At 66.6% G+C, this 21,016-nt stretch overlaps 3 protein-coding genes and 1 long non-coding RNA gene across 9 annotated transcripts; 2 read left to right on the top strand and 2 right to left on the bottom strand.

The window, feature by feature from the left end:
- Window positions 1-11: 11 nt before the first annotated feature.
- On the bottom strand, window positions 12-3,866 carry LOC102055294 (5-hydroxyisourate hydrolase-like). Of its 6 annotated transcripts, XM_055726877.1 has the most exons (10): window positions 3,793-3,816; window positions 3,187-3,290; window positions 2,931-3,050; window positions 2,693-2,848; window positions 2,477-2,621; window positions 2,225-2,400; window positions 2,065-2,154; window positions 651-793; window positions 386-521; window positions 12-187 (listed from the first exon to the last, which is right to left on the bottom strand). In XM_055726877.1, exons 2-10 carry the CDS (start codon window positions 3,223-3,225, stop codon window positions 98-100), a joined length of 1,095 nt encoding a protein of 364 aa, XP_055582852.1. In that variant the 5' UTR covers window positions 3,226-3,290; window positions 3,793-3,816; the 3' UTR covers window positions 12-97. The 6 variants fall into 6 exon arrangements, with proteins under 6 accessions (XP_055582852.1, XP_055582854.1, XP_055582851.1 ...); XM_055726879.1 differs by lacking the exon at window positions 3,187-3,290 and having other exon boundaries at window positions 3,793-3,866; XM_055726876.1 differs by lacking the exon at window positions 3,793-3,816 and having other exon boundaries at window positions 3,187-3,471.
- LOC129737367 (B-cadherin) lies at window positions 3,864-9,220 on the top strand. The gene is made up of 15 exons (XM_055726871.1): window positions 3,864-4,043; window positions 5,273-5,436; window positions 5,515-5,625; window positions 5,775-5,930; window positions 6,013-6,157; window positions 6,299-6,474; window positions 6,552-6,680; window positions 6,767-6,952; window positions 7,035-7,279; window positions 7,363-7,505; window positions 7,707-7,931; window positions 8,032-8,250; window positions 8,355-8,485; window positions 8,574-8,720; window positions 8,837-9,220. The coding sequence occupies exons 1-15, from the start codon at window positions 3,899-3,901 to the stop codon at window positions 9,047-9,049; spliced, it is 2,535 nt and encodes an 844-aa protein (XP_055582846.1). The 5' UTR covers window positions 3,864-3,898; the 3' UTR covers window positions 9,050-9,220.
- Window positions 9,221-10,231: 1,011 nt separating this feature from the next.
- On the top strand, window positions 10,232-19,877 carry LOC102055639 (cadherin-1). Its single transcript, XM_055726928.1, has 16 exons — window positions 10,232-10,390; window positions 10,460-10,574; window positions 14,724-14,944; window positions 15,053-15,184; window positions 15,267-15,422; window positions 15,494-15,638; window positions 15,770-15,942; window positions 16,335-16,463; window positions 16,587-16,772; window positions 16,858-17,102; window positions 17,208-17,350; window positions 17,464-17,688; window positions 17,937-18,158; window positions 18,241-18,371; window positions 18,516-18,659; window positions 18,811-19,877. Exons 1-16 carry the CDS (start codon window positions 10,334-10,336, stop codon window positions 19,021-19,023), a joined length of 2,637 nt encoding a protein of 878 aa, XP_055582903.1. The 5' UTR covers window positions 10,232-10,333; the 3' UTR covers window positions 19,024-19,877.
- Window positions 19,878-20,010: 133 nt separating this feature from the next.
- LOC129737373 (uncharacterized) lies at window positions 20,011-20,989 on the bottom strand. The gene is made up of 3 exons (XR_008735150.1): window positions 20,712-20,989; window positions 20,248-20,350; window positions 20,011-20,143 (listed from the first exon to the last, which is right to left on the bottom strand). It is a non-coding gene; the product is annotated as an uncharacterized LOC129737373 (long non-coding RNA).
- Between the last annotated feature and the right edge of the window lie 27 nt (window positions 20,990-21,016).

Consider the following 21,016-nt stretch of genomic DNA (forward strand, 5'->3'; position numbering starts at 1 on the left):
AAAACAAGCGGTGCTGTTTGAAGCCTTTAATGGTGTCAGTAGCGTAGTTTCCTGCCTCCGGTGACCTGCGTCCCTGGGGGGAGGATGTGCCTTTCCCCTAACTGCCCCGGTACGTTGTGTAGGAGTAGGGGCTGATCAGCAGTGGGATGTGCAGCTTCTGGGAGGCGTCGGTGATGGTGAACACAACCTGGGGGAGAGTGAGGAGGCAGAGGCTGCGATTTCCCTCCGGCAGGCTCAGCTAGCCAGAGCTGGGCTCTGGGGGATGCTCGGAGTGGAGCCGGCAGCTCCCAAAAGCCTGGCTGCAGCACCTGGACCCTTGCTCCGGTCCCAGTGTGGTGGCAGCTGGCTCCTGGGGCCCCATCCACCTGCTCCCCGTGCTCCGTACCTCCACAAAGGGGTAGAAGCTGGCGTGCCCCAGGCCCTGCCAGTACGCTGCCGTCTCAAAGCGCAGCTTGTAGGTGCCGGCCTCGGCCTGTCCCACAGCCAGGAGGGGCAGGCAGCGCCCGTCCGCATCTGTCCACCTGAAATCAGAAGGAGCAAGCCCTGCCACCGCAGCTGTCCCCAGCTCCGAGGGATGCCCCTGGCAGCTGGCTCGCCCGGGAACAGGCAGCAGCCTCCTCTGCCTGTAGTGCTGCCGCCGGCTCTCCTACCTCTGCACCAGCTCCGTCCACTGCTGCCCCGGCTCCTGCAGCTGGGACAGCCGGATAGCCAGGCCAGCGGCTGGCAGCCCCGTCGCCGTGTTCAGCACGTGGGTGGTCAGGGGGCCATTCGCCATCTCGGGGGGATCTTTAGCCTGGGGCAGAGGAGTAAGCGAGGCTGGGATGTGTGCTGGCAGTGCTGCCTGCCTCCCCGCTTCTCTGTGCCGCGGCTGCCCGTGCCACAGCCGAGCCCCCAGCCCCTCTCCAGAGGGACCCTTGCTCACAGTACTGGTGTACCACCTCCCTGCAGCCAGGGCTGTCCCAGCAGAACCCTCTGTCCCCAGCACCCTGCTGTGTCCCAGGGCCGCGACACATGTCCTTCCCGTGTCATGGGGCTCAGTTCCGTCAGTGCCAGGGCCCTGCCCACAGCCCAGCTGCCACTCCCCCCCAGGCACTGCCGCTGCAGGCAGCGTGGGCACCTGCCAGGTTGCCGCCAGCACAGGGGGGTGCTGCATGCCCGGGGCAGCACCGGGCCCCCACGCATCCGTCCGTCCCAGCGGGCCGTGGCATGGTGGCTGCAGCTGGCCTGCACCCAGGGAGCAGCCCTGTCCCTGTCCGTGTGGGTGGACATTAACCCTGCAAGCACGCCAGAGCTCCTGGGGCCAGCGGTGCGGGGCCAAGGGCAGCGCTGGCGGTGGCAGCCGGGCCCCTTCCCCTCTGGGAGCCCCCAAGTTGTGCTTGACAGGGTGGGAGCGCGACGCAGGGGCTGCATCCTGCGGCTCCGGCACTGCTGCCAGCTGGGCAGGGCCAGGCTCCCTCCCCGGAGCAGGGCTGGCTCTTGCTGCGTCCCGGCACGCCAGCTCCAGGCCTCGGCTGCTGGCTGAAGCGAGGATGCCGGTGAGGCATGGCGGCGAGCACCAGTGCCCGGCTGCTTACCTGGCTTCCCTCCGTCCTGCCCGACCAGGAGCCCACAGCTGGTGACACTGTGCAAAACGCCATCCCCTGCACCGGCCACCCTTCCCAGCGCCGCAGCCTCTCCCCAGGGAGCTGGTGAGGCTGGATGCCGCTATCCCGGCACAGGCCACAGCAGCACCGGGCACTCCGCCCCGGCTGGGCCGAGCCAGCGCAGGTGGCTTCCCCCTGGGAGGTGTGCCCCAGAGCCATACCAGCACCCACGCTCCAGCAGCACCGCGGCCCCGGGGTTGGTGGACCGGAGCCCAGTGGGACGTCGGGGCACCGGGCCAGGAGGAGCCACGGCAGAGCTGCCATCCCAGCCTCGCCTCCCTCCTTGGAAAGCGCCCGGAGCACATTGGCGCTGCGGCAGACGGCCACATGGGCGCTGCCAGGAACCGGCAGCAGCTCCACCGTGGTGGACCCCTGGCTGTCCACCTGCCGTGGGGGCACGGGGGTGGTCTCAGCACCTCACCTGCACTTTAATGAGGACGGTGGCAGTGGCCTGCAGCCCGTACCCGTCCATGTCAGCCGCCTGGACCTCCAGGGTGTATTCAGGGACCATCTGCAGCGAGAGGCTGTGTCACCCCTCAGCAGGGGGGCGAGAGCAAGGTTTGGGGTGGCCCGGGGCTCACCTGTGCTACTAGCCCTGCAGCAGTCACAAAGATTGCCCCAGTGCTCGGGTTGATGGCAAACATGTGGGGCTGGGGCCAGCCCGGCGTCTGGCGCAGGATGGAGTAGAGCACAATACCATTGTTGGAGTTCACCGTGTCGTCCTGGTCCGTGGCCAGCACCTGCAGCACATGGGTGCCTGGCAGCAGGCAGTTATCGGTGACATGTCCCCTGTGCCCCCGGCGGTGCCTCCTGCTCAGTGGCATCGCTCTCACCTGGCTCAGCCCCCTCCAGCACGGTGCCATTGAAAACTGCCTGGGTGAAGATGGGCCGGTTGTCATTCTGGTCTGTGACGGTGATGATGATCTCCATGGGGTCCTCCACAGGCTGCCCGTTGGCCGACACGGCGTGGGAGAAGAGCTGCGAGGGGCACCGTCAGCTCGTGTGCGGCCCCAGGGACCATCCCCTCCCCATCCCGGCCCCCCACTCACGACGTATTTATCGATCTCCTCCCGGTCCAGCGGCTTCGTCACCTCCAGCCACCCCGTCTCCCGCTCGACGGTGAAGACGCCCACGGGGGGGGTGTCCGCCCCCTGCCCCGTGATGCTGTAGAAAACTGTGGTCTCCTTGTCCTTGTTGGATTTGATCTGGCAGCGCGGCAGAAGGGGGGGTTAGGGGGGTCCCAGTGCTCTGGGGACCCCCCCTGCCCTGCGCCCCGATCCCCTGTACCTGCACCAGCTTCTTGGGGAAGGGTCCCCGCTCATTCTCGGGGCAGTTGATGGGGGGGATGACCCAGTCCCTCTTCTGCCGCTGGAGGCCATGGCCATGCTCAGGGAAGACCAGCATGTCCTGTGGGATGGTGAGTGGGGCTGAGCGGCTGCGGGGAGGGGGGCAGAGCGCTGCCCAGGGGCTGGGGGGGCTGTCCACCTGCCCCCCCGCCCCCCCAGATGTGCAGCAGCCCCCTGCCCCCATCGCATGGTCCTACCAGCAGGAGAAGGAGGAGGGAGAAGGTGCAGGGTGACATGGCTCCAGCTGCACTGACTGCTCTGGGTGCCAGCTGGGAACGTTGGCTGTGACCTTGGCCCAGTCCTGCCGGGAGAGGCAAGTGCGCAGGCGGGGGCCCAGCCGGCAGTGCCAGCACGGAAGGGCACCCGGGGGGACCCACGCAGGTGCCCAGCACACCCAGAGGTGGTGGTGGTGGGCTCCAGGCACCCCTCAACAGCGCCATGCACCGCAGGGTGCTGAGGATCCATTGGGCCCTTGGAGACACCACACCCAGTGGGCTGCAGCCCCCGGGCAATGCCCAGGGCCGGGTGGCCCCCCCCCCAGGGCGCCGGGAAGGGGGGCAATGCTGCGGCTGGTGCCCGACGGGACCCCCGGCAGGGTGAGCGCCCCGATCCCCCCGGCAGCGGGCTGGGAGGCGCCGGAAGAGCCGCCGGTGCCGCTGGGTGCTGGGTGTCCTGGGGGGCGGCGTCCCGGGGGGTCCCCAGGGGTCGGGCTGCGGCACCGGGGGCGGGGGGCGTGGCGGGGGTCCCGGAGGCTCGGGGCGGGGGGGCCGCAGGCCGGGGCGGTACCTGCGCGGCCGCCTCACCTGGAACCAGCGCGCTGCGGCGGCGGCGGCCGGCGGGGCGGGGCGGGGCGGGGCGCGGCGGGGCGCGGCGGGGCGGGCGGTGACCAGCGGCGGCAGCGGACGGGCCATGCGGGGGCCGCGCTCCGGGCTCTGCCCGCTCTTCATCCTCATCATCCTCCTCCTTCTCCTCCCGCTCCTCCCGGCGGCCGCCGCCACCCCGGCCCGGACGTGTGTCCCCCGGGGGCTGCGCCGCGGGCCGCTCCCGGCACCAGGTAACCGGCGCCGTCGGGGCGCGGCTCCGCCCGGCCCCCCGGGATGCGCAGCTGGGCCCGCACCGGGATCGGGGCGCCGGTGGGACGGGCGGGGTTGGGGGCGGCGGGACCCCCCCCTCACTGCAGCGCTCGCTCCTGCCTTGCTCCCCCCGGGCTTGTGGGGCCGGCTGTGCCCCCCCCTTCCCGCCCCGGGCCGTGGGGTCGGTGCTTTTCGGGGGGGGGGGCGGCGTTGCCCAGAGGGTGGGGGCGGTTGGGGTTCCCGGGGAGCTGGGCCGTGGGCCTGGCGGGGCTCCTGTGCTCTGTGGGGCTGTGCTCCCCCGGGCGGCCGGGGCTCGTTACAGGGCTGTGCCCCCCTGGGCGATGGGCTGCCGGTGCCCCCCGGCAGCGGGAGGCTGGGGCGGGGGGCTGGCCGCTACCGGCGCCCCTGGCCCAGCCATGGGGCACCCACCGGGGCAGAGCCGGGTCCCCGCAGGGTGGGTGCCTCGGGGCTGGGCTGGGACTTGCTGCCGCCGGTGCCGGCGGGTGCCCCGGGGCGGCGGGGCTGGGCTCGCCTTATGGCGCGGAGCACGGAAAGCACCGCTCGGGGAGCGCTCCGCCGGGCCCGCCGCTGGGGACCCCCTCGGTGGGCAGCATGGGGCCCGGGGCACCGGCGGGCTGGGCACGGGGGGGGTCCTGACCCCGGGCGGCCCCTCGGCAGGGAGCAGCAAGCCGTGCCGCGGCTGGGGAGTGGGGTTGGGGGATGCCCGGGGCTCCTGCTGCTGCGGTGTGGGGCAGCCGTGGGGCACAGCCCTCCTTACCCCGCTCCCCGGCTCCCGCAGCCCCGCTGCCCGTCCTCCCGGCCGCTCAGCCTCCGGAGCTGGCTGAGCCCCGATAATCCCCTAATCCTGCCTCTGGGCCGTGTCCACCCCGGCGATGCAGCGTGGTCCTGGGCGGGGGGGGCTGTGCTGAGCCCCATGCCCTGGCCATGGGGGGCTGGGAGCCCCGAGGGGGGTGACACACCGGGTGGGAGGCCGGGGCAGGGCTCTGCCTGTTCAGGAATTTCCCCGTCATCTACAAAACAAAGCCGAAACTTCCAGCCTGCTCCTGCGCCGCTCCCGGCAGCCCCCGCCCGACCTGCTGGAGCCTGGGGGGCCAGGGGTGCTGGGACTGCTGGCGGGGGGGGGGACACGACACGACGACGGGCTGCGGGACGGGTCCCCCCACAGCCCCTGACCCCCTCCCTCTTGCAGCTAGCCCCGACGGGACCGAGGAGCCCGACGTTGACGTTGGGGTGCAGAAGGATGGGGGCCCCGCACCACCTGGGGTGGCCAGGGTGCTCGCTGTACCCCCCCGGGGTGCTGCTGGCCGGCCAGACCCTGCCCCACTTATTGCGCGGAGCAGGCGCTCCCCCCAGGTAACGCTGCCTGTCTGCCCCCCAAACCCTCCTGAACTCACCGGCTGGCTGCACCCTCACCTGCCCCCCCACCCCCAGGAGCACCGTGGAGCTCGTGCCGCTCCCAGGAGGCAGAAGCGGGACTGGGTGATCCCCCCCATCAAGGTTCCTGAAAACGAGAGGGGCCCCTTCCCCAAAAAGCTAGTTCAGGTATGGGGGTCTCGGTCTGGACAGGGGGATGGGGGCCCAGGCACCGATGTGGGTGCTGGGGAGGGGTCTGTCCCCCCTGTGTTGGAGCAGGGTGTGATGCTGCTGAGGGGGTGGGTTGCTGACTGCCCCCTCCCCACGTCTGCTCCCAGATCAAATCCAACCGGGACAGGGACACCAAGATCTTCTACAGCATCACGGGGCAGGGGGCAGACGCCCCCCCTGAGGGCATCTTCACCATAGAGAAGGAGTCAGGCTGGATGAAGGTGACGCAGCCGCTGGACCGGGAGCGCATCGATAAGTATCACGTAGGTCCCTGCCAGGGGACGCCGGTGCGGCGCTGTGCCAGCATGCTGCACTGCTACGCCTGCTCACCCTTCTACCCCACAGCTCTTCTCCCATGCCGTGTCTGAGAATGGCAAACCGGTGGAGGAGCCGATGGAGATCATAGTCACGGTGACAGACCAAAATGACAACAAGCCCCAGTTCACACAGGAGATCTTCAGGGGCTCCGTGCCAGAGGGCGCTTTGCCGGGTAGGACCCTGTGCCACGGTGAAGCTCTGCCTCCCACTGGCCACGTCCCTTGGGGAGAGCCCTGGGACCGTCCCCATGGGGGATATGGGTGCTCTGTCATCCCCCCCTGCACCCCACTCACCAGGACATCCCCATCCCCAGGCACCTCTGTGATGCAGGTGACCGCCACGGATGCGGATGACGCAGTGGAGACCTACAACGGTGTCATCGCCTACTCCATCCTCAGCCAGGAGCCACGGGAGCCACATCCCCACATGTTCACTGTCAACAGGGCCACCGGCGCCCTCAGCGTCATCGCCAGTGGCCTTGACCGGGAGGTGGGCTCTGTGGCACTGCAGGGTGGGCAGCCCCAGCCCCGAGCAGGGGGCTGACATAGTGTCTCTGTCCACCGCAGCGTGTGCGGGAGTACACGCTGACAGTGCAGGCGGCTGACCTGGATGGCGACGGGCTGACCACGACAGCACTGGCAGTGATCGAGATCGCAGACATCAATGACAACGCCCCTGAATTTGACCCTAAAATGGTAACGTGGGGTCCCCCCGGCAGGACCCTCTCCCCATGGGCTGGTGCCCGGCGGGCTGTGGTGCTGATGGTGCCTCCAAACCACAGTACGAGGCGGCCGTGCCGGAGAACGAGGCTGGGCGGGAGGTGGCCCGGCTGGCTGCCACTGACCTGGATGAGCCGAACACGCCGGCGTGGCGAGCCATCTACTCCATCCTGCGCGGCAATGAGGGAGGTGTCTTCACCATCACCACGGACCCCACCAGCAATGAGGGTGTCCTCCGCACCATCAAGGTGTGTGTGTGTCCGTGTGTGTCCACTGTGTCCCACCTTGCAGCCCATGACGCAGTGCTGCCTGTCCCCTTCCCTCTCCTAGGGTCTGAACTATGAGGCCAAGAAGCAGTTTGTGCTCCACGTGGTTGTGGCCAACGAGGCCCCCTTTGCCGTGAAGCTGCCTACAGCCACCGCCACGGTGACTGTCAACGTGGAGGATGTCAACGAGGCACCTGTCTTCGATCCGCTGGTGCAGCTTGCCCAGGTGCCCGAGGACGTGCCGCCAGGGCAGACCCTTGCCTCCTGCATGGCCCAGGACCCTGACAAAGGCCAGGGGCAAAGGATCAAGTGAGTAGGGCCAGGGCTGGGGTTGAGGTCTAGGGAGTCCCCGCTACCCCTTGCCATGGCACTAGCTCCCCTCTGCCCCCCAGGTACCTGGTGGGGCATGACCCGGCGGGCTGGCTGACCGTGCACCCTGAGAACGGCCTCGTGATGGCACGGGACCACCTGGACCGCGAGTCCCCCTTCACCAAGAACAGCACCTACACCGCCATACTGCTGGCCGTGGACGATGGTGAGGGCCATGAAAGGGGCCCTTGTTCCCCCTTTCCCACATGAGGGACGTGTGCTGCCATCACTGGGAACCACATCCTGGCTCCAGCACAGAGCAGTGCCAGGGGCTGCCTGTCATGTCCTCCCCTGCTCCGGGCATCCCTGTCCCCAGGAGGGGCCTGGTTTTGGAGGATCCCCCCTCCAGTGTCGCTCCTCCCCGCAGGCTTGCCACCCGCCACAGGCACCGGCACCCTGCTCCTCACCCTGCTGGACGTCAATGACCACGGCCCCGAGGCCGAGCCCCGGGACATCACCGTCTGCAACCGCAGCCCCCAGCCCCAGGTCCTCACCATCACCGACCGGGACCTGCCCCCCAACACCAGCCCCTTTCGTGCCGAGCTCACCCATGGCTCTGGGGACAGCTGGGCCGCGGAGGTCGGTGGCGAAGGTAATGTCGGGGGAGGGGAGCGGATGTTCAGTGTGAGACAGGCTGTGCTGTGGTGGTGTTACCAGTGTGTCCTCCGCTATGAGCCGCCCATCTCATGCAGGTGACACAGTCACCCTGCGGCTAGTGGCACCGCTGGAGCCAGATCTCTACAGTGTCTACCTGCGGCTCCTGGACCGGCCGGGCAAAGCCCAGCTCACAGTCATCACCGCGCGGGTCTGTGACTGTGAGGGGCCAACACAGAGCTGTCCCCAGAGATCCCAGCCTGCCACTGGCCTGCCCTTCGTCCTCGCTGCCCTGGGCGCTCTCCTGGCCTTGCTGCGTGAGTGGGGGATCCGGGGGGTCCTGGTGCTGCGGGGCTGCACCCTGCTGTGGGGCAGAGCCCAGGGGGTGCGACCCTGCTGACGCCACTGCTCCTCCCCCCAGTCATGCTGCTGCTGCTGCTGCTCTTCATGAGGAGGAGGAAGGTGACGAAGGAGCCACTGCTGCTGCCCGAGGACGACACACGGGACAATGTCTTTTACTATGGAGAGGAGGGTGGCGGGGAGGAGGACCAGGTGGGTGCACTGTGGGGGCTGGTGCCGGTACGGGCAGCCTGACCCTGCCCCCCCCTCCCCAATGTTTGTGTGTCCATGTCCCCCCCAGGACTACGACCTGCGACAGCTGCACCGGGGCCTGGACGCCCGCCCCGAGGTGCTGCTCCGCAATGATGTGGCCCCCACCCTCCTGCCGGCCCCCCAGTACCGGCCCCGACCCGCCAACCCCGACGACATCGGCACCTTCATCGAGGAGGTGAGCCCCAGCCTGCATGGGGACCGGGGTGGTGGTTTGGTGCTGTCCCCCACACCCGTGCAGTGTCCCCAGCCTGGGGGGGGGGACAGGCACTGACCCCTCTGCCCCCCACCCAGAACCTGAAGGCGGCAGACACGGACCCCACGGCCCCCCCCTACGACTCCCTGCTGGTGTTTGACTACGAGGGCGGCGGCTCAGAGGCCACCTCGCTCAGCTCCCTCAACTCCTCTGCCTCCGACCGCGACCAGGACTACGACTACCTCAACGACTGGGGCAGCCGCTTCAGGAAGCTGGCAGACCTCTACGGCGGCGGGGAGGACGACGACTAGGACCCCTCTCCCCCCTGCCCCATGCCTTACCGCTGCCTGTGCCTTGGGGCTGCCCCGTCCTGCTGTGCCCCCTCCCCAGCGGCAGCCCCCTCGCCTTCCTCTCTGTTTTTCTTCTTTTTTTTTTTTTATTTTTATTTTTTAAATGTATGAAATAAAGGTAGTGTGATGCTACGGACGAGGTGAGCAGGTGCTGGTGTAAGTTTTAATAAAGGATGTGGTGGCTTTTTTTAGATGCTCCAGCTTCTGCATGGCTTTGTGCCCTAGCCGAGGGGGAGCCAGGAGCTGCTGCCCGCCCTGGGCCTTGGTGCTGACCCCAGCCCCACTGTGCCCCCCCCAGCCCCTTGCCCGCAGCAGTGCTTCCCCACATGTGTGGTGCCTGTGGGCACGGTGGTAGCACCACCTGTCCCGGGGACAGTGCTCGTGGCTCCCCAACAGCGGGGCCCCCCCAGCGTGTCCCTGTCCCTGCAGGGTGCGGTGCCAGTGCCGGTGAGCACCGGCAGGGCACAGCCCCCCACCCTTTGCACTGTGGGAGCAGCACCCGTGGCACCGGGCATTTGTGGGGACAAACCCCCCCTTGACTTTGCAGTTCCCCCCGTGCTGGAGCCCTGACCCCTGCAGCTTCCCCCCCCGAGGTGACCATCGCCCCTTGCGGGGCAGCCCCTGGCCATGGGGGACCCCGGCCACGCAGCTACCAGCCATAAATCCCTCCACCGGGGGGGCCGCGGGCTCTACTGCTGTACGTGGGCAGGGGGCTCAGCCCGGGACATCCCCAGCACCGGGCGCTTCCCACCAGCCCTGGGCTCAGCCCCGTGGGGCGGCCGGTGGCAGCGGGGGTCCCTGCCGGTTTCTCGGTGGCGTGGGGCCACCCCGGCCCTCCCGTGTGTGGGGACAAGGGGAGGGGGCCTGGCGGGGCCGGGGCCTGCAGCACCCGGGGGGGCGTTTGCCCTCCCCGGGGCCGTGGGGTGGGTGCGCCCCGGGTCGCTCCCGGCTCCGGGCACTCAGCGGCACCGACGGGGCTCCCGCAGCCGGGGGATGCCGGGCCGGGGCACGGGGTTACCGGAGGTACCGGGGGCCGGGGGCGGGGGCGGGCGGGGCGGTGCCGCCTCCCGTCGGGGCGGAGCGCGGCGGGGCGGTTCCCGGGGTGGGGGCCGGCACCTGCAGGCGGGCCCGGGCCCGGGACCAGGACCGAGATCGGGATCGGGATCGGGATCCACCTGCGGCTCGGCGGGGGCAGCGCCCCGATCACTCCGGCACCGGCAGCGGCACCGGCAGCGGCATCGAGCCATGGGGCGGTGGGGGGGCTGCGCGGCCCCGCTCTGCCTCCTCCTGCTCCTGCTCCAGGTGAGGGACGGGACGGCGGGACCCGGGACGGCGGGACCCTGCCCGGGACTGACCCCTCTCTCCGGGCAGGCCGACCACCGGCTGTGTGAGCAGTTCGTGCCGTGCCAGCCCGGCTTCACCGCGGAGACCTTCAACCTCACGGTGCCCCGGGACAGCGTGGCGGCGGGGCAGGTGCTGGGGCGAGGTAAGGCGGGGAGCCGTGGGGACGGATGGGCGCGTGGCACTGGGGTGGTCCTGGGGATGGGCTGGGTGCACGGCGCTGGATTTGGCAACGGTGGACGAAGCCGTGGTTCCGTGCCTGCGCGGTGCCGGGGTGGCGATGGGGACACTCTCCACCTGACTCTGTGGGTGGCTGTGGAGACAGGGCCATGGGGCTGGCCCCACAGCAGTGGGGACAGGCTGGGTGCACACTGCCACAGGTGGCACCGCAGACACAGCCGCGGCAAGGGGCTGGGGCAGCGTGGGTGCCCATGCTCCCATGGCGGCGGGATGGTGGTGCGGCGCGGGGGCAGCGGGTGCCTCTCCCTGGGTGCGCCGGTGCGGGCGGTGCTGACTCAGGCGGCACAGGCCTGTTGGGGCTGGCGTGCTGCAGCATGGGGCCACACCGGCACCGTCCTGGTCCTGCCCCACACCTCGCCTGGCCGTGGGGACCCAGCACCCCGGGTTTGCAGGGGCAAACACCTGCCCTTCGCAGCCAGTGCAGGTTCCCCGGGCAGCCTTCGGCGTGCGGACGGTGGTGTCTCACCATGCCAGTGTAAAAGCCCCGTCTCACTGCGGTGGGTGCCGGCAGTGAGCTCTGCCTGCGTGGCTGTGCCGGGCTGGGCCCCAGCCTGGGTTGCCAACCGCACACCGAGCCATGGCAGCCATGTGCTGGGGTGCTGCCGGCTCTGGGTGCACAGGGAGGCGCCAGGGAAGCGGGTGCTGGGGACCTGCGGCCGCTTTGGGGTGCCCTGTGCATCCCACCCCCCAACCCATGGGTGCTGGGGGGCCACACAGTGGCTGGATGCAGGCTCCCAGGGCAGCACTGGGGGTGTCGCCATCTGCGCTGACTAATGGTTGATGGTGGTGCTGGCACCCTGGTCTGCCGGGGGCAGCTGGGGCGGGCGCAGGGCTGGGAGTGCAAAGCACCACACTGGGGGCTCCTAAACCCCCCCGGTGGCAGAAGGGCTTCGCCTGGGCTGCGGGTATGCAGCTGGGAGCTGGACCCTGCCCCACACCTCAGGAATTGCCGGTTTGTTAGCTTTCTGGTTGATCATTAACAAAGCTGCAGTAGCCCTGGTCTCCATTGGAGCAGTGCCCAACATCAGGGTGATGGGCAGCCACAAGGCCTCAGCGTCTCCTCACTGCTTAGGGCTGGTCCCCAGAGCCTCAACCTGCTGGAAATTCCTCATCCCACCACCAGCACTTCCAGTTTTGGGTCCTGGGTGGAAACGGGGTGTGGGAGGAGGGAAGATGTCTGCTCATATGGGTCGTGTGCCAGCCTGGTGATGCCCGGCCATACCATGGTGATGCCCTGCCATGAAGGTGGACAAGTGTGGTGGGTGCTTGGCAATGCCATGCCACACAGCACACCAAAGCCCGCAACCAGGCTGCAGTGAGGGTGGGCTGACGAGCTGGCCTGTAATTAGGCTGATGAGTTGAGCGCAGTGTTTTCCCTCCAGCAGGTCAGGACAGGCCCCGCACAGCGCTGGGGCTGGGGAGACGAACACCTGCGTGGGGGTTGCGGCGTCCCCGGGGCTGGGCCAGGACCGGGCTGCTCTGCTCAGCGGGTGGTGGTGGTGTCTTTGGGGTGGCAGTGGGGGTCTCTGGGGTGGCAGGGCCCTGCAGGACATGGCAGGGGCTGGGACACTTCCCTGTCAGCCCTGGGTGGGGGAACCTCAAGTCTGAAGTCACAGCGAAACTTGGGTGACGTCAGTGGGCGCGCTGACAGGATGCGGCGCTCGCAGCACCTTTGCCCTGGCTGCCCACAGGCTGACGTGATCCACCCCCCCCCCTGTCGCCAGCTTGCACCCCGGAACTGCCGTGCTTGCACAACCCACGCAGACCAGGCACCACCGGGGTGGTGACAGCCGGCAGCAGAGGGTGGTAGCATTGCCACAGCTCTGCCCGTGAGTCAGTCTGTGCCCAGCCCTGGTGAGACACCATGGGACGCAGGGTGGCTTGGTGGGCTGCTCTGGTCCCCATCCCGGTGCAGGGTCTCATCCCTCTGCCCTGGTTGGTAGTCTGGTAACGCAGGGTCTGGCTGCCCCAGCGCCCCGTGGGTGGTGGCGAGGGTCTGGAAGGGGGGGACCCCTCCAAGGGACCCCCATCCAGCTCTCCTGGCCTCCTGCCCCTCTGCAGGAGGAGAGGAGAGGGGCCCCCCCGGCTGCCAGCCCCGGGGAGGGGAGGGTTACAGAAGGCTTTCCTTCAACTGAGGAGCTGGAACCACTGGAAAAACAGGTTGTGCACGGCCAGGTGGGAAGGGGGGGAGCCGGCGCTGAGTGCTCCTTGCACCTATTTGGCGTGGGTCTGAGCGCCGAGCACTCACTGCACCCAGTGAGGGGCTGAGGGCCGAGCACTGCCCACTCGCTGCTCCCATCCAGCACGGTGCCAGGTCCCAAGTGCCAAGTACTGTGCCTGTGCCCATAGGTGCTGGGGTGCCTCTCCCCACCGCCGGCCCCCGCTGCGGCAGCACCCGGCCTGCCCTGGCACGTTCCTGCCCAGCCAGCCCCACCGGCTCCCCTGGCCCACAGCCTTTGCCGGGGGTCCCGCCGTGGGGCTGAGCTGGGCTGGCATCGTGCCGGCGGGTCCTCCCTGGCTGCCTGGGCTGGGTTGGGAGCACCGTGGTGGGCAGGGGGGGCAGCCCCCAGCCCAGGGCCTGGCAATCGCTCCCCACCTGCCTCCATCCTGCCGGCACCTCCGAATTCCTGGGCTGCAAGTGGGCTGACGTAAGGGCAGTGGGACCAGCAACGGCAGCCCCAGCCCCAGCAGTGGCCTCGTGCCCGGCGTTCGGGCGTGCTCGCTGCCCCCCACCCCAGGCACGTTGTCTTCCTGTGGCACAGCCCCGGCACCCACTCTGCACGGTGTGGGTCACGCCAGGGCCGGTGGCGGCAGCGCTGGCAGGGACCCCAGCCCGGGTGCTGCTAGTTCAAACAAACCATCTCGCAGACAAAGGGTGTTTGTTCAGGAGATCCCGGCAGCGAGGCACCCGCTCATGTGATGCCTGCTGACTGCCTGACACTGCCGCTGTGCTGCTCACAGCCTCCCCGCGGGCTGGCCATGGCCCCCGTGTGCTGGTCCTGGCTCATACTGTGCCCCAGCAGAGTGCCAAGCTGGTGACACCAGGACACTGTTGGTCCTAGTCAGTGGTGGGTGCCTGCTGTCCCTGGGGCCTCCCTGCAGCAGAGGTGTCGGAGGTCCCAAAGGGTGCCTGGGCAGGTTGAGTGCCCCAGCTGTCACCCAGCACCATGGGTGCACTGGGGCCAGTACCTTTCAGCCACACGGGTTAATGTTCCCCTCCTGCAGTGGGTCGCAGCCTGGGCTGTCCCTGCTGCAGACGTGTGGCCATGGTCCCCAGACGTGTGGGGGCTCAGGGACCCCACATGGGTCCTCAGGCACTGGGGCACCGTAACCCACCGGCCTGCAGTGCCCTGTGGATCAGCCCTGGCAACACACATGGCCCCCCCGGCCTGGCTGCCGGGGCACTGGGTGCCAGTGCAGGTGAGTGGGTGCTGCCGTGCTGCCCTTGTTTTTATTTGAAGAGCAGCCAGAGCAGCAGTACCCACTGCCACAGGCGTGGCACAGTGACATGCCACATGTGGGGATGTGTTGTGCCACATGTGGGGATGTGCTGTGCCACAGGGATGCACCATGCATGGGGATGTGCTGCATGGCAGGGATGTGCCATGTGCGGAGATGGGCTGTGCACAGTGCCGTGTGCGGGGATGTGCTCCACACAGCGGGGACACGCTGTGCTGCGTGCCGTTTGCCCCGTTGTCACAGGCTGCCAGGGATCCCACAGCACGGCAGGTTGTGCTGTGCCGTGTCCTGCACCAAAGCCACAGCAGGGATGCACTGTGTGTCATGCCATACACCCTGCTCGTGCCCAGGACAGGATCCTGGTAGGGCATGTGGCACTGTGCATGCTGTGTCCCCACTGCACCTGTGACCCCACGGTCCCCCCGAGCCTCCAAGCTGTGGCCATCATGCATGTGCCCATGCCCATGCACTGTCCTGCGCCCTCCTGCTCTGCTGCCTGCCTGTCCCATGGTGTCTGGCCTCCTGCCCTGCCCTCACCAGCTCCCCCTCGGGCAGCACCAGGAGCCCCCTGCCCACTCACTCTCCCTGTCCCCAGTGAGCTTTGTGAACTGTGGTGAGCAGCAGCGTGCCATGTACCTCTCGGATGACACACACTTCAGGGTGAGCAGGGATGGTGTCATTTCTGCAACCCGGCCCCTGCAGCTCCAGCAGCAGGAGATCAGCTTCTCTGTCTACGCATGGGACGTCTTGGGCAAGAAGCATTCGACCAGGGTGACCCTGCGCAGGTGGTGGCATCATCACCTCCACCAGCACCAGGTAAAGCGCAGCTCCTCTCCCTGGAGTCGCTGCACCCCTCTCCCCAGGGCAAATTGTGCAGAAGGTTTGGCGAGGTGCTGGCACTGAGCCGAGCTGCTCTCCCTGCAGGACGCAGTGCCTGACGTGCTGATCTTCCCTAAGCACGGCCATGGCCTCCAGCGGCAGAAGAGGGACTGGGTCATCCCCCCCATCAACTGCCCCGAGAACGAGCGGGGACCCTTCCCCAAGAAGCTGGTGCAGGTACAGGGGATCGGGGCGCAGGGCAGGGGGGGTCCCCAGAGCACTGGGACCCCCCTAACCCCCCCTTCTGCCGCGCTGCCAGATCAAATCCAACAAGGACAAGGAGACCACAGTTTTCTACAGCATCACGGGGCAGGGGGCGGACACCCCCCCCGTGGGCGTCTTCACCATTGAGCGGGAGACGGGGTGGCTGGAGGTGACGAAGCCGCTGGACCGGGAGGAGATCGATAAATACGTCGTGAGTGGGGGGCCGGGATGGGGAGGGGATGGTCCCTGGGGCCGCACACGAGCTGACGGTGCCCCTCGCAGCTCTTCTCCCACGCCGTGTCGGCCAACGGGCAGCCTGTGGAGGACCCCATGGAGATCATCATCACCGTCACAGACCAGAATGACAACCGGCCCATCTTCACCAAGCAAGTCTTTGTTGGCTATATTGAGGAGAACGCAAAGCCGGGTGCGTGGGGGACTGGCATGCCGTGGGCCCCGTGGCTGGGACCATGCAGGGCGCTGAGCCGGAGCTGTGCCAGGGTGTCCAGCTGGTTTCCTCTGATGAGTAAAATCCCCCCTGCTTGTCTCTGTGTCCAGGCACATCTGTGATGACCGTGAACGCCACAGATGCAGATGATGGGGTCAATGTGAACAACGGCATCATCAACTACTCCATCCTCAGCGAGGAGCCCAAGAGTGCGCAACGGATGTTCACCATTGACCCGGAGAAGGGCATCATCAGTGTCATCGGCACCGGGCTGGACCGAGAGGTGGGAACCCTCGCTGTGTCTCAGGGGACTGTGCACCAGCTCTGCAGTGGGACTTGCCGTGGGGAGCCAGGGATGCTGGAGCCCCAGGGTCTGGGCCAGTCTGGGGATTTGCCATCCCTGGGTCACTGCCCTGCTCTGGGGTGTCTGCAGCCCCAAGTCCATTTGGGATCTGCGCTAGGGACATTGCAGGGGCCCCCAGCTGTGCTGAGTCCCGGGGGCGGGTGGACTCCCAGTCGTTTGGGTGGGCAGTGGGGACGCTGGCAAGTGTCTGTGCTGGTGATGAATACCATGACTGGAGAAGGGTGGAAGAGCCGGCAGGTGATGTCCCCCCTAGAGAAGGGGGACATGCTGGACCCTACCCCTGCCCTAACCATGGTGATTTTGACTTGTAGACCACTCCCAACTACACACTAATCATCCAGGCTGCGGACCAGGAGGGCAGTGGCCTGACCAACACTGCCACCGCCATCGTGGAAGTCACCGACGCAAACGACAACCCTCCCATCTTCAACCCCACCTCGGTACCTGAGCCAGCTCCTGCGAGCCACTGCCCTCGCCGGGCCACCACGGCACGAGCCCCTGCACCCACCCCATGGTGGTGCCCAGGACCGTGCGGGTGACCATCCCTGTCCCCTCTCTTGCAGTATGAGGGGACGGTGAATGAAAATGAGGTGGGGGTGGTAGTGGCCCGGCTGCACGTGATGGACGGGGACATGCAGGGCTCCCCTGCCTGGCAAGCTGTCTACCGCATCAAGAGCGGAGACCAGGATGGTGACTTCAGCATCACCACCGACCCCAAAACCAACGATGGCATCCTGAAAACCGCCAAGGTGGGTCCTGCTGCTGCACAGCCGCCCTGGCACCAGCTGCCTCCCTGCCAGTGCTACCCAGCTCCTCTCTCCTGCCCCCCTCCAGGGCCTGGATTACGAGACCAGAAGCCGGTATAACCTCGTGGTGACAGTGGAGAATGCCGTCCCCTTCACCGTGCCCCTGCCGCTCTCCACAGCCAGTGTCCTGGTGTTGGTTGGAGATGTGAATGAAGCCCCTGTTTTCGTGCCCCCAGTTAAGAGGGTGGAGGTGATGGAGGATCTGCCACTGGGGCACCAGGTCACCTCCTACACTGCCCAGGACCCGGACAAGGATCAGAGGCAGAAAATCACGTGAGTGGGGGGGTGTTGGGGGTGGGGGGGGGCATGCTGCGGTGCCCGAAGGGCTGCACTGTGCCACACGCTGCATCCCTCCTGCTGAACCCTCGTGTGTTCCAGGTACCGCATGGGCAGTGACCCCGCGGGGTGGCTGGCCATCGACCCTGAGAACGGCATCGTCACGGCAGCCCAGCCGCTGGACCGGGAGTCAATGCACGCCATCAACAGCACCTACAAGGCCATTGTCCTGGCGGTGGACAGTGGTGAGGAGCGCCCTGCCTTGCCCTTTGGGAAGGGGCTGTTGCTGCCTGCCCGTGTGCTGAGGCAGGGGCCAGGACTCCCTCCCGAGGTGCCTTGCTAACCCCTGGTCCTGCAGGGTCGCCGGATGCCACTGGCACAGGGACGCTGCTCCTTCTCCTCCAGGATGTGAACGACAACGGGCCCATGCCAGAGCCCCGGATCTTTGACATCTGCAACCGGCAGCCTGAGGAGCAGACGCTGAACATTGTCGACAAGGACCTGCCCCCCAACACCTACCCCTTCCAAGCAGGGCTGGAGCACGGCTCTGGTGCCAATTGGACTGTCAGGGTGATTGAACAAGGTAAGTGCCACCTAGTCTGGCCTGGCCACCCGCCCTCAGCATGGGGTGGTGAGGAGACACCGAGCAAGGGCCAGATCCCAGGTCCCCTTGGCTTTCTGTGCTCCCCCAAGCGCAGCTGGTGCTGGCCCCCACGATGGGCATCAGGTTGGGGAACTGCCACACGCAAAGCTCTGCACTGGTGCCGAGGGTGTCCCCAAACCGAGGAGAGGGGACCTGTCTCTGAGCCCAGCTCCTCTCTCTGGTGCAAGACCTGCTGGTGCTGAAGCTGGTGAAGCAGCTGGAGCCGGGGGAGTACAGCATCTTCCTGAAGCTGACCGATGGCCAGGGCAAGGTGCAGGTGACGCCAGTCAAAGCCCAGGTGTGCGACTGTGAAGGGCCAGCCAAAAACTGTGAGCGGCGAGCGTACATTGCTAGTGGCGTGGGCATCCCCACCATCCTGGGCATCCTGGGTGGCATCCTGGTGCTGCTGAGTGAGTACCACAGCATGGGGATGGGACGGGGCTGGAGCCACCCTCACCCTGCTGCCCTGACGCCGGTGCACTCTGCTTGCAGTCCTGCTGCTGCTGCTGCTGCTCTTCGCCAGGCGCAGGAGGGTGGTGAAGGAGCCACTGCTCCCACCTGAGGATGACATGCGGGACAACGTCTACCACTACGACGAGGAGGGTGGTGGTGAGGAGGACCAGGTGAGACGACTGTGCCAGGCTGGACCCTGCCCGCCAGGTCCCTGTGGCACTCTCCTCCTTCACACTCCAGGTCCCAGTGTAGCAGTGCTCGTGCCCATCCTTAAGCGTTGTTTCCCCATGTTCCCCCACCCTGTCCCCATGCAGGACTATGACCTGAGCCAGCTGCACCGGGGCCTGGATGCCCGCCCCGAGGTGATCCGCAATGATGTGGCCCCTCCACTGATGACTGCCCCCCAGTACCGGCCCCGGCCTGCCAATCCTGACGAGATCGGGAATTTCATCGATGAGGTGAGCCCCAGCCCCAGCCCCACACAGTGCTCTGGGAGGGGACTGGGAGGGGTGGAACCCCCATCCATGCGGGCACCATCAGGACACTGCCAGCGGCAGTGTCCCCAGCCTGGGGGGGGGACAGGCACTGACCCCTCTGCCCCCCACCCAGAACCTGAAGGCGGCAGACACGGACCCCACGGCCCCCCCCTACGACTCCCTGCTGGTGTTTGACTACGAGGGCAGCGGCTCAGAGGCCACCTCGCTCAGCTCCCTCAACTCCTCTGCCTCCGACCGCGACCAGGACTACGACTACCTCAACGACTGGGGCAGCCGCTTCAGGAAGCTGGCAGACCTCTACGGCGGCGGGGAGGACGACGACTAGGACCCCCCTGGCCCCGGCCCGGCTGGCAGCCACCCGTTGCAGGTGGCTCACCTCGTTTCACCCCAGCAGAGTCATGTTGCTCTTTGCCTGGGGGGCGGCCAACCCCCCTCCACATTCCCTCAACCTGGTGTCCACATCCCTCTTGTTCAGCATAGGGAAAGCTTGGGGTCACCAGGGCTAGGGGGGAGGTTTAAGGAGCCTGTGTGTTTCCTGTCTCTCCTCAGCTCCAGGCAGGGCATGGAGCCATTTGGTCTGTTCCCCGTCCTGGAGCCGAGGTGCTCCTGGCTGTGTGGGCCAGGATCAGCTCCTCTTCCCTGGCAGGGACAGGCCCCCGCCGCCTTCCTCCCTTTGCCGCAGGGGAAAAAAGGGTTTCTCTGGCACTCCGAAATACCTCGTGCTCCCAGCCCCGACACAACCACTGACCTGCTGCCATGCTCAGATCATGAACCTGGTGCCAGAGAAGTGGGGTGGTGGGCACCATGCCTCTGCCAAAGTGGGGCGAGGTGATCAATAAATGCAGACCAAAGATGTGCCATCACATGCTATACGTGAGGGAATTACATTTTATAATATACATACAGGCAGATTTCTATTTTTCTGTATCCCAGATTATGATATGATTTCCTCCTGTGTCATGCCAGGTGTAATTATTGTGCAGTCAATGAAAGACACTTTCGGAAATCAAATGGCTTTACTGAAATTCTGAACTCTGTGTTTAGCTGTTGTCATTGTTTGTATTTTTTGTCATGGGAAAAGGGTCTGATGTGCTAGGAAACCAGCAATGATCTAGAGTTAATTGATTGCACGGTTTTTATATAAAATTGAAATAATAAATTGTTTTAAGAAAACCAAAACCCCTTTTCACTGTCTGCAGCTCTGCTGGTTTCACTGTGTGTGTCTGTGCTTAGAGGCTGGCCTGCCCTGCAAAGAGCAATTCCTCAGTGTAGTTGTGGCTGCTGCTGCCTCCAAAGTGCAGATGGCAAATGCCCAGTGCTGTGTAACAGGAACGGATCCATACTGGAGCACGTGTTTTCCCATCATCAGGGGCTGCGAGGAGGCAGGGCTGGCAGTTAACAGCAGGGCAGGGTTTTGCCTTGCACTGAGTCTACCTGGACAGGCCCTAGGGAAAGAAGAGCAAGGTGTGGCGTGAAAACTGGGCTTGTGCTGCCTTATGATGGTGGCCGTCTGTGCGCAAAGCCTGGCCCAATGCCCTGCCCCACTGACCTGCAAGGGCCACGCAGCAGAGCCGAGGCTGTTAGCAAGCCTGTGGGATCACTGATGTTTGTCCAAGCCTGTAATTGCTGTGACCTCACCTCAGAGGCCCTGCCTGGTAAGGAAACACAGAAGAGTAACATGCCCTGCAGTCCTTGAAGGCTTTCAAACATGCAGCAGCTTAGAATTCAGTCATCCTGCCTTGTTACAGTCTCAGAAAAGCAAATTGCTAACTGACGGTCTTTGCAACATAAGGTAGGTCTGGCCACTGACCCTGAGAGCAGGCAGTAATGCCCATCTTGCACACCGCTGTCTCCACATGCTGAGTGTGATCTGCAGATGGCTTTGGGCTCAGCCTTTTTAGATGGAATTGCTCGTTTCTTTCTGGAAGCTGCTAACTTTTGCTGGATTCAGCTAGAGCTCATGCTCAGCACAGGGGTGAGCCTTGGGGTGGGAGCTCTCCCGAAGTACCTGACCTGCCAGAGGGGCTGGTGCTGTTGAGCCCTGTGGAGAGCCGGCTGGGATAGGGGCCTACACGGCCGGCCTCACACCCCGCTGCCAGGTCAGGCCTGGCCTGGCCGGGTAGGAGCCAGCTGTGTCCCCTGCACTCCACCGGCGAGGAAGAACATGAGCTCCTGAGCTAGCGTGACCGAGGGCTGCACTCGCTGCCGTGCCTTGCTACCTCCGACTACACCGGGGCGGGCAGCAGCGGCGGCGGCCGCGCAGCCCTCGGGCCAGGCCCCAAGAATGGCGCCGCGCCCCGCCCCGCCCCGCCCAAGAT

This window comes from Falco cherrug, chromosome 14 (assembly GCF_023634085.1).
Source record: "Falco cherrug isolate bFalChe1 chromosome 14, bFalChe1.pri, whole genome shotgun sequence".
NCBI lineage: Eukaryota > Metazoa > Chordata > Aves > Falconiformes > Falconidae > Falco > Falco cherrug.

Coding starts and splice junctions, on each gene's coding strand:
- LOC102055294 (XM_055726876.1), bottom strand. CDS start 3,429: ATGGCGCTGTTGAGGGGTGCCTGGAGCCCACCACCACCACCTCTGGGT. Junction 3,051..3,186: donor CCCTCCTCCTTCTCCTGCTG/GTAGGACCATGC, acceptor ACCATCCCACAG/GACATGCTGGTCTTCCCTGA. Junction 522..650: donor TGGACGGAGCTGGTGCAGAG/GTAGGAGAGCCG, acceptor TTCTGATTTCAG/GTGGACAGATGCGGACGGGC.
- LOC129737367 (XM_055726871.1), top strand. CDS start 3,899: ATGCGGGGGCCGCGCTCCGGGCTCTGCCCGCTCTTCATCCTCATCATC. Junction 5,437..5,514: donor GGAGCAGGCGCTCCCCCCAG/GTAACGCTGCCT, acceptor CCCCACCCCCAG/GAGCACCGTGGAGCTCGTGC. Junction 7,506..7,706: donor ACTGCTGGCCGTGGACGATG/GTGAGGGCCATG, acceptor TCCTCCCCGCAG/GCTTGCCACCCGCCACAGGC.
- LOC102055639 (XM_055726928.1), top strand. CDS start 10,334: ATGGGGCGGTGGGGGGGCTGCGCGGCCCCGCTCTGCCTCCTCCTGCTC. Junction 14,945..15,052: donor ATCACCTCCACCAGCACCAG/GTAAAGCGCAGC, acceptor CTCTCCCTGCAG/GACGCAGTGCCTGACGTGCT. Junction 17,351..17,463: donor TGTCCTGGCGGTGGACAGTG/GTGAGGAGCGCC, acceptor CTGGTCCTGCAG/GGTCGCCGGATGCCACTGGC.